Source organism: Lolium rigidum, chromosome 7 (genome assembly GCF_022539505.1).
Source record: "Lolium rigidum isolate FL_2022 chromosome 7, APGP_CSIRO_Lrig_0.1, whole genome shotgun sequence".
Taxonomy (NCBI): domain Eukaryota; kingdom Viridiplantae; phylum Streptophyta; class Magnoliopsida; order Poales; family Poaceae; genus Lolium; species Lolium rigidum.
In genome coordinates this window covers 93,400,912-93,411,136 of record NC_061514.1, presented here as the reverse complement: position 1 = coordinate 93,411,136, position 10,225 = coordinate 93,400,912, and the positions used below count along the sequence as shown (strand labels likewise).

The window sequence follows — 10,225 nt, the reverse complement described above, 5'->3', positions numbered from 1 at the left end:
CCCTTAGTGGAACCGTGACCTAGGCCTTTGTGGCGAGGGTCACCGGAGATTTAGGTGAGGCGCCTTCGTGGCGTTCGGTGTGTGGTGTGAGTACCGCATCTTGGGGTGAGGCCTTTGTGACGTTGGTGTGCATCGAGCAACCACACCTCAAGGTGAGCCTCTTGTGGCGTTCGGGAGCACTAAGCCACCGCACCTCTCCAACGGAGATTAGCACTCGCAAGAGTGTGAACTTCGGGATAAATCTTCGTCTCCCGCGTGCCTCGGTTATCTCTATACCCGAGCTCTTTACTTATGCACTTTACCTTGTGATAGCCATCGTGCTTGAAGTTACATATATATCTTGCTATCACATAAGTTGCTTGTATTGCTTAGCATAAGTTGTTGGTGCACATAGGTGAACCTTTGCTTAGAATAAGTTGTTGGTGCACATAGGTGAACCATAGTATATAGGCTTTGGGCTTGACAAAGTAAACGCTAGTTTTATTCCGCATTTGTTAAGCCCATCTCGTAAAAGTTTTAAACCGCCTATTCACCCCCCCTCTAGGCGACATCCGTGTCCTTTCAGCGCTGCAGCCTTTGCAGGGCCGCGTTAATGGCGTGCCTCGGCTTCCGCGAGCGTGCGCAGCGTCGATGAGTCTTCTCCGCCAGTGCTGGCACCGAGGCGTCGCGTCGGCAGTCTGCGGCCGCGTTAATGGCGAAGCCTCGCGTGCCGCGCGTAGTAATGGCGACGTCCCGCGTGGCGCGGCCGTCGCCCTATCTCCAACCTATATAAATAGGGGCGCGAGCATCTCATCTCCTCCCCACTAACCCTAGTCGCAGGTGCCGTAGCGGCGCTTTCGCTCAGCCCTAGCAGATCGCCATGAGCAGCGCCGGACGCGGCGAGGCTGCTGCGCCTCCACCTCCAGCTTCACCTCCCACTCCACCTCCCCCGGCCTCGAGCTCCGACGACGAGTTCGACTCCGAAGACAGCACCGACCTCCTCCACCCGGTCAGAGACGCCGCGGCCCTGGCACTCGCGGCGCAGGAAGCAGAGGAGGAGCTGGCGGGCCACGCGGCGTTGGACGCCGAGCTGGAACAGCAGCAGGCCGGCGGCCGCCGCCGCAGCTCGAGGACTCCGACTCGGAGATATCTTGGTCCTCCGACGACCCCGATGCGCCGACGCCGGAGGAGAAGGCGGCGGAGCGGCGGGCCCTCGTCGAGTCTTTCGAGACACTCAAGGACGAGGCCGCCAACGCGAGGCCGGAGCGGCGGTCGCAAGAGGACGCGGCGGCGCACCGAGCCATAGCGGCCGCGCGGGAGGCGGCGGAGAAGCAGGCGACGGAGCGACGCAACGACGGTGCCGACCCGTCAGGAAGTAAGTAGTTTAGGCCTATAGATCTACTTTGAATATTTTTTATGCATTTTTATGTACTACTTTCAATGTTTTTACTATGTTGCAATTCAAAAAATAGGTCGCCCTGGTGGGAGCACATCCAGACGCAAACGGACGAGCGGACAAAATATATCCGCGGGGTCGCGCCCTCCTTAGCAGTCTGACAGCCACGGGACATGGCTAGGTACGCTACAGTCAAGCAGATGTGCAGCGTTGTGTCACACAAGTCAAAGCAGGAGATCTGCTCGCGCAGGGATGTTTCGCGGAAAATCCTTTGCTATGGTTGACCGCGGTCCACCTTGGCCGACGGAGTGTGGGTGCACGTGCAGTGCGGTCCTTGGTGTTCACAATGGTCTTTTTCCTCACTATCTCTATCTGGTAGGTATGGCCTCATGAACCTAAATTCCAGTACTTAACTATCTCTTTTTTTGTTGTTGAGAAAAACCTAATTCTATCTTGGATTCGACTTGCTCTACGCTTCCAGTGACGAGGCCTTTTCCTTCTTTACACAGGCAGAATGAGAATGGTAGCCGTGTATAGGGCCAGATCCGGCCCATGCGGTTCCTGAGTTCCGAAGTTCTTTTTAGAGGCCGACTTCTAAGAAAGCCTATGAGCCCAATGTTGGCTAACACACACTACTAGTTCATCACGGGCTTACCTTACCATTCACTTGTGCTTCTTTCCGTCAGTCACGATTTTCAGCAACAACAAAAAAAAAAATCCGTAAATGCATTTCTCAAAAAATTCAGAATAATTTTGTTTCATATAAAGGATGCATGCTTGAACGTGCGTGCCTTTTTTCATACTTAAAATCAAATGTATGTAGCTTAAATAAAAAATGACAAATTTTAATAAATAGTCTGAAGGAAACTCTCTCCTCCTCAAAAGTTCTGTAACCTGAGGATCAGATAACTATACAACTTAGTAGCGAAGTGCGTTTAATCGAGTTCAGAAGCACCCATATGTTCTAAAAATTCGCTTTAAATCCAAGAAGCATTCTGGTAATTATAGTTTTAGGTTCATATGCGTGCTCTTCATCGTTCATGTTTCTTCGGTTGAATACATTTATGCTAACAATCATTTTATTTTTGAAAAATAGAATGTTCACAATGTTTTCTTAAAAAAATGAATCTGGATATGCAGAAAAAAAATCTCTGGATGCATTTACAAAACCTGACTATGAGACCAATGAAGAACAAACTATTCTAACAAGTAGCCACAGAATCATAGTGAGACTCGAGCAACACTGCATTACAAACATGGCTCAACTCAACAACTAGGTGTGTTTTGCCTCACAACCACACGGATGGCGGCTGCTAAAGCATTAGATGAACCATTATCTACTCTCCAACCCTTGAGATGTAGTTTTACGGGTGCATTGCTGCACCAACCATCCCATGACGATAGGCGACCACCCCTATTCCTCCATTTGTCAGCTCCGCTGGTGTGGGAGTACGGGATGGGTGGAGTTCTAGTTTTTCCCGCACGCTTTGGAGATTTTAGTACGGCTACGCAACGGCACTTCGTTAGTGGTGGCGATGTCGCCCATACGCCAAATAATATATCCTCGAGCATTTCCATCTGGCTCTTTAGCGTAGATGCATGTTGGCCTCTTTGGACTGTGAGGTTAGGGTTTGTCTATGTGGTGGCCACGATGGATCACTTTGCAAATTGATCCTCCAACCTCCCCTCCGATGTGGTGATTGCGAGATTTAGTTTTTAGAGGTCAACATCTTGGATTTGTTGATCTTCCCGATGGTTTCTTATCCAGAAATCTAGTCCAACATTATCGTAACGTTGATGACTTCCCATATTGGCATCGCCATGGGGCTTGTGAGTTTTTTTTTCTTTTTTTTTTCTTAGTTAGGGATCTTGTATTTGTGGATCTTCCGGCAATTTCTTCTCCAATGCTCTGGTCTAGCGCGGTAATCGTTATTTTTGTTATATGGTGTACACTTGGATTGTATGACACCCCAACTTTAGGTGCGAATCAGCATGACTTATACGATGACACCAGGTTGATTTCGTTAGTTCTTTTTTCTAGCTTAGGATCTTGGACTGGTGGATCTTACAACGGAACAATTTCGACCATTCCTTCTCGAGGGCACTTGTCTCGTAGGATCATGACTTTTTATGGCTTGCTATCTATGATAACAACTACTGTCTGGCTCAATCGACGGAGAGGCGGTGGCAGCGCCATGCTATTCGCCCATTTAGGAGGAAAGACGATGACCGCCACCTAAACCTCGATGTATATTTTGTTTTTCATGGGAGTTGTACTCTAGGTTTGACCAATTATACTCTCTTCGTTTTATATTAGTTGTAGCTGATCCAGTATGAAATATAGTGGGTACTACTTTTTCGAAGGAAAAACAGTTTTTTTTTTACTAAACAGAGTTCCAACTTCCAACAACACATCTGATCTCACCACTCATCACGCAGATCTCAGACGGCGGCCCTTCGTCAATCGTCACGCAAAGGCACCAAAACGAGCACGCCAACACGCGAAGCTCAAGCCCGAAATAAAGCTCCGAATCTAAACCCACCTCCTCCATGGCCTGATCCCATCGCTCGATCGAACCCACGCGGCCTCGCCGCCTCCCGATGGGCCTCCTCAGCTCCCTGCGGCCGCATCGCCGGGGCGCCGCCCTCTCCGGCGGCGGGCAGTGGCAGTGGTCCTTCCTCGACGCCGTCTGGGCGGTCTTCCTCGTGGCCGTCGTCGTCTTCCTCGCGCTCGTCTTCACGCCGCGCCGCCCCGCCCTCCCCCGCGCGGTGCCGCCGTGCGCCGCCTCCGAGGTGGACCTCCTCCCCTGCGAGGACCCGCGCCGGAGCTCCCGCCTCAGCCGCGAGATGAACTACTACCGCGAGCGCCACTGCCCCGCGCGGGGAGAGGCGCCCGCCTGCCTCGTACCGCCGCCGCAAGGCTACCGCGTGCCCGTGCCCTGGCCCGAGAGCCTCCACAAGGTGCGTGCTCTCCGCACTGACCGGTCCACTCGAAATCAAGCCCTAGTTAACCGTCGTAATTGCAGTACAGCTACTGTGTTCGTAGTGCAATGCATTTGTAGGACCTGATTTTTGGTCTTCGGTAGGCAAAATGCGAGTAGTTTGAATCTGATGACTGTTCAGGTCGATTTGGGTTTAAGGTGGGTATGATTGTAGCATAGACCGTGTTATGTATCCTGTAGTGTCATTATGTGTTGCTTCGATTTGTTATGCAACTGCACCTTAGTGCTAGTTTTGACGACTAGCTTTTACATCTCAGGCTCTGAGTGGTTAATATGCGCATGGTTTTCTGTTTCTGTGCATGAACGAAATGCAGTTATAGAGTGTAAGTTACTGGATGGTGTCTAGATGTCTAGAATGCTAGATTGGTTCCGTATTTATGAAATATTGGCTAGGGTGAGTTTTCATGGATACGATTCTTGTGATCAGGAGGTGAAATATGCACTCTCATTTTAGCTAACAGTTGTAGTGGTATATGGAAAGAGAAGATTAAGCAAGCAGCTAGGCACAAGTTGTAGTGTTATCTTAAATGACCAAGGACTTCAAAATTCAGGGATGCACATTTGAACTGGAAATTATATATTAGATATTGCATCTTGGTTTACTATGCGTGCGTTCACAGGCTGTAGATTAGTTTTATTCCCGTTCTGCTGAAAATTACTGCTATATATATTGTTCTCCACACAGATATGGCATGATAACATGCCTTACGGTAAGATTGCCGAAAGAAAAGGTCATCAAGGGTGGATGAAGCAGGAAGGATCATACTTCATTTTTCCTGGTGGCGGAACTATGTTTCCTGATGGAGCTGAACAATATATCGAAAAGCTTGCCCAGTATGTTCCACTAAAAAGTGGCCTCCTGAGGACAGGTCTTGATATGGGTTGTGGGGTAATACTTTGATCTTTAAGATGAAACTTCCTGTGTTTTGCTTTCCAAGTAAAATAGCTACAGTTGTGAATTATCTTTTCATCTCTGTAGGTTGCAAGCTTTGGTGGGTTTTTGCTCAAAGAGAATATCATGACACTTTCCTTTGCCCCAAGAGATTCACACAAGTCTCAAATACAGTTTGCGCTGGAAAGAGGAATTCCTGCATTTCTTTTGATGTTGGGCACACGCCGTCTTCCATTTCCAGCACAGTCCTTTGATTTTGTTCATTGCTCCCGATGTTTGATTCCTTTTACTGCCTACAGTAAGTAGTGATTTTCTTCTGCATTCGACATGCACATCTTACCTCCCTCTACCTGACATGTACAAACTGGCAGATGGCAGTTATTTGATTGAAGTTGACCGTCTACTTAGACCAGGAGGATACCTGATTATATCCGGACCCCCTGTGCAGTGGAAGAAGCAAGAGAAGGAATGGAGTGAACTTCAAGCAATGACACAGTCTTTATGTTACAAGTTGGTTACTGTAGATGGTAACACTGCCATTTGGAAGAAACCTAACCAGGCTTCATGTCTTCCAAACCAAAATGAATTTGGCCTTGATTTGTGTAGTACTGATGATGACCCAGATGAAGCATGGTAATGAATTTTTTATCGGTTTTTCCTTTCCTTGAAATTTTTGTTTCTAGCTCCCAATACCCAGAAAGTGTATTGTGTATTTTTATTTGTTTGATTATAGGGTTTAACCATGTGCAGGTACTTTAAACTGAAGAAATGTATTACTAAAGTTTCTCTTGCGGAAGAAATAGCTGTCGGTTCCATTGATAAGTGGCCAGATAGGTTGTCTAAACCTTCTGCTAGGACCTCCCTGATGGATGGCGGAGCAAGCTTGTTTGAAGCAGATACTCAGAAGTGGGTCAAAAGAGTATCATATTACAAGACATCGCTTGGTGTGAAGCTTGGGACTGCACACATACGCAATGTCATGGACATGAGTGCATTCTTTGGAGGATTGGCGGCTGCTGTAGCATCCGATGATGTGTGGGTTATGAACGTTGTTCCTGGTCAAAAACTGTTGACACTTGGAGTAATATATGACAGGGGCCTCATTGGAGTTTATCATGACTGGTAAGTGTAAAATACTTAATTTGTTTATATTGTACAAATTACAGAAATATTGAATGACTTGCTGCTCATGTGCATCTTTTTCGCTTGGTTGATTGTTGACCACATCACTGAGTTCCACATTACAAACTAGATACCATGTTCATCTTACTTTTCTGCTGCTTGCTTGTCGTAATTTTGCAAACGCTAGAAAACTATTTTTGGGTTCTTCATCCACCTTTTGCAATTTACTACATATTTTGAACCCATCAAGCTCGCATATGGTGTAAGGAATTGCTTGGGCCTGCTAAAACATTCACAGTGATCTAATTATCTGGGTATTGTTGATATATAATTATATATTGGACATTTACCTCTTCTAGTAGATGTCAAACATTAGATGGCTGCTGGACAAAAAACAATATTTGGCTTTTATGTTGGTGCTTTGTGCAAGATCTGTTCGCTTACCACCCATAACATGCTCGTATTATTTGTCTGACCAACTATCAAGTTTTTATGTGGTAACATTTCACCTACTAAGTCAATAGATTGAGAAATGTACACGAATAGACTATTAAGCGATGTTCTTGTTGTTCTGATATGTGGTGAATGTATGCCTTTGTTTCCAGGTGTGAGCCTTTCTCAACATATCCTCGTACCTATGATCTTATTCATGCTGATGGAATCAATTCTTTGATAAGCGACCCAAAGTCTGGAAAGAGCAGGTAGACCAACTATAAACTTGACATGATCTAGTATTGTTAACTTGTCCTAGTTTTCTGTGCCTTCACAGTAGTATCAGTTCCTGAAACACTCAGCATAATTTCAGCGCAAACCAACTAGCATCATACGGAAATTATCAGTCCATTTAGGGCAATTTTGGAACAGGAATATAAAAATAAGAAATATGCAGGATCAGTCAGTCATAGCTTATTGAATCTATAACAAACCGCAATGATTACTCAGAACTGGTGTTACTTGGTAATTGTATATGTGTAGCACATAACTGATACAATATACAAGTTATGTGATCAAGCTTTACATTTATTTGATGGGATAAGCACCATCTACTATATGGGTGGTAAGAACTAAAAGAGCTAATGATTCCATCTCTACTTCTGTCAGATGTGACCTGTTTGATGTCATGTTGGAGATGGACCGCATACTGCGCCCAGAAGGAACTGCTGTTATACGGGACTCCCCAGATATGATTGACAGGGCTGTACAGGTAGCTCAGTCGATTCGGTGGACTACCCAGGTTCATGATAGTGAGCCTGAATCAGGTAGTACTGGAAAAATACTTGTAGCTACGAAAACATTTTGGAAGCTACCATTAACATCAGGATAGTTTAGTTGTATCCACGCTTACAACTTCTCTTCTCCTCCCCTTTAGATTCCCCTAATTTTGAGTGCTTCGGGGAATGGGGTGGATGGATTAACACCTATCAGGTTAATACAGGAAATAGCTTTATTTTCCACAACATTGTTTGTTCTTTAGTAATGAATTAGGTACTTAGGTGTGGTGTGATTCTTTCAATGTATTTTGTGGCTCTCCCCTCTTTCGTTTGGCATGAAATTTCGGATTGATATTCATTAGAGGTTGACTGTCCCTTGTGAAAATTGTGTATGGTATGTTCAGTTTGTGGTTACTGCATCCATGTTTGATGTTGCGACCACATTCGAGTTGCATAGGATATGACTTAAATCCTGACACAGCTTGGATGCCAATGATAACATTCATGTTTGTGCTAGGAGGCTAGTGCATACTGATCGCACCAAATGCATTCCGCAATGCAAAATTGATCCGTTCTTCAAGCATTATCAGTTTTAGTCTGAACATTGCAAAATGCAACTGAATATGTGAAATCAAAGAAGGGAAATGATACAGGCAAGCGCCGCACGAGCGCGTCTCCCGTGCGACGGATGCGTCGCGATTCGCGCATCGCCATCTAAGGGGCCGCGTGTGGTGGTGGGCCTCGTGGTGGACGGGTGGGCGGGCAAATGTTTGGACACCGCATATCTGGATGCCTGGTCGGATGGTGGGCTCCACCTGTAAGTGAGTGGCGTTTGAATTTCGGGAACCGTGCCATTTCTCCTTTGTTTTTTCGTCCGAACCGCTCACAGTTCTTCGCTCTTTCTCTCTCCTCTATCTCCGGCGACGCGGAGGCGATTCGTGGCGGAGCTCGATTCTTCGCCGTTTTTTCTTCGATTCTTCGGCGGCGACCGGTAGATCCGTCGCCGCGCTCAAGGTGGTGAGTCTCCGCGCTTCTCCCCGTGTGCGTTTTGTACGCATTCCTCTCGCCCTCTCTCTCTGCACCGCATCGCACCGAGCCACGCCTCTCTCCCACTCTCCGGCGACGAGTCCGGTGGACGGCCGTAGGCGCGGACAGAATCGGGCGCGACCTCCCCCTCACCTCTCTCTCCGGCTTCCATCTCACCCCCTCGCCTCGGGTTGGTGCGGGTGTATGCTCCGACCTGAGGTATGGCGCCTCCAAATCACGCGATGGGTGCCCAATTCGTTGGTTCCACCTTGGATTTATGATGGTTGTTGGTAGATCTGGATGCCTCTGATGCGTAGCCGTAGATGAATTTGGGTATACCCTGTATTTTTCGTCCTAGGGTTATGATTCCCCCCCGCCCCCTTCATACTTGTTCGTCTGCTCCCAGATTCTGCTCTGTGTATGTAGGCATATGGAGGTTTAGGCAAACTCGTGACATATTTCCTGATGCTTTGGATGATGCGAGCCATGGTTTTTCAGTTGACTCTGCTGCATGGTTTTGGAATTTACCTTCTTATTATGCCATGGACCAACATCAAGGTTTGGAGTAATGATTTTGTTCCCCGCCGCTAGCCTCGGGTTCGTGTTTTCCGGCCCGATTGGATAGGAAAGGCGCGGCGGAGGGGAAGGCGCGTCCCCGGCGTGTACCTGTTGTGGACGTTGAGGTCTCGGCCCGTCATCCCCCGTTGCTTCTCCGCACGCGGGTCGGCGGAATTGTCCCCAGCTTAGTATACACTGGTTGTCTCCTTCAGCGTTCGCGCAGCAAGGTGGTCAAGTTGTATGTGCTGCTGGTAGTTCAGTTGTAGGTTCCTTTTTTGTGAAGTTTTGATGCCTCCTGCGCGGTCGATTTTTTGGATTTTTGGAAGCTGTTTTTGGCCTGTGGTAGTTTCTTCGGGGAGAGTGGTAGGGATTTTCTTTTTCAGATGCAACCTACATGCCTAGAATAGTCAGATCTGTTGCATACCTACATGTTGTTGTTTGTTTCCATCATTTTTTATAGCTTGTGGTGGACTAGCTGTAATTTTTTTGTACTGGTTTGCTGAAGTTTCATGCCCCTGATGTGGCATTTTTGTATTAGGTTTTCTAGATGGCCTGCCCTGCTATGGATGGATTTTCTTTTGGGAGCTTCTTCATGTTCTATAGAGTAGAAGTGTATGTAGGGATCTTGTTTTTTCTTTGCGATACCTTTATCACATATCCCTGCATTTCTAATATATTTTATCTGGTAGTTGTGTTCACCATATAAGTGTGATGTGTTTTGTAGAATTAGTTGGCGATGTAGACCGTTTCTGATGTCCATGTCTACTTTTTTATATCTGGCCACTAGTGAATAAGTTTATGTGAGAGCAAGCATTTAGATGAACATGCGTGGGTTTTTTTTTGTGCAGGCAACAGTTTGATGGCTAGGAGGAAGGGAGTACGAAACAAGGCTGCTGTCAAAGGGAAAGCAGTACGGAAGCGTCACCATGTAAGTTCTCATGTGGCATAACCATGTGTTTCTTTTTGCATAATAATATCGCACATTTTCCCGAATCATCTATGTTGAACTTTAAATTTGATACAACATTTAATATCGTAG

At 46.7% G+C, this 10,225-nt stretch overlaps 1 protein-coding gene across 1 annotated transcript; it reads left to right on the top strand.

Annotated features, from left to right (window-relative positions):
* The first annotated feature begins 3,851 nt into the window (after positions 1–3,851).
* LOC124675517 (probable pectin methyltransferase QUA3) lies at positions 3,852–7,843 on the top strand. The gene is made up of 7 exons (XM_047211596.1): positions 3,852–4,336; positions 5,063–5,266; positions 5,357–5,567; positions 5,641–5,902; positions 6,020–6,391; positions 6,997–7,092; positions 7,493–7,843. The coding sequence occupies exons 1-7, from the start codon at positions 3,977–3,979 to the stop codon at positions 7,713–7,715; spliced, it is 1,728 nt and encodes a 575-aa protein (XP_047067552.1). The 5' UTR covers positions 3,852–3,976; the 3' UTR covers positions 7,716–7,843.
* Positions 7,844–10,225: the final 2,382 nt, after the last annotated feature.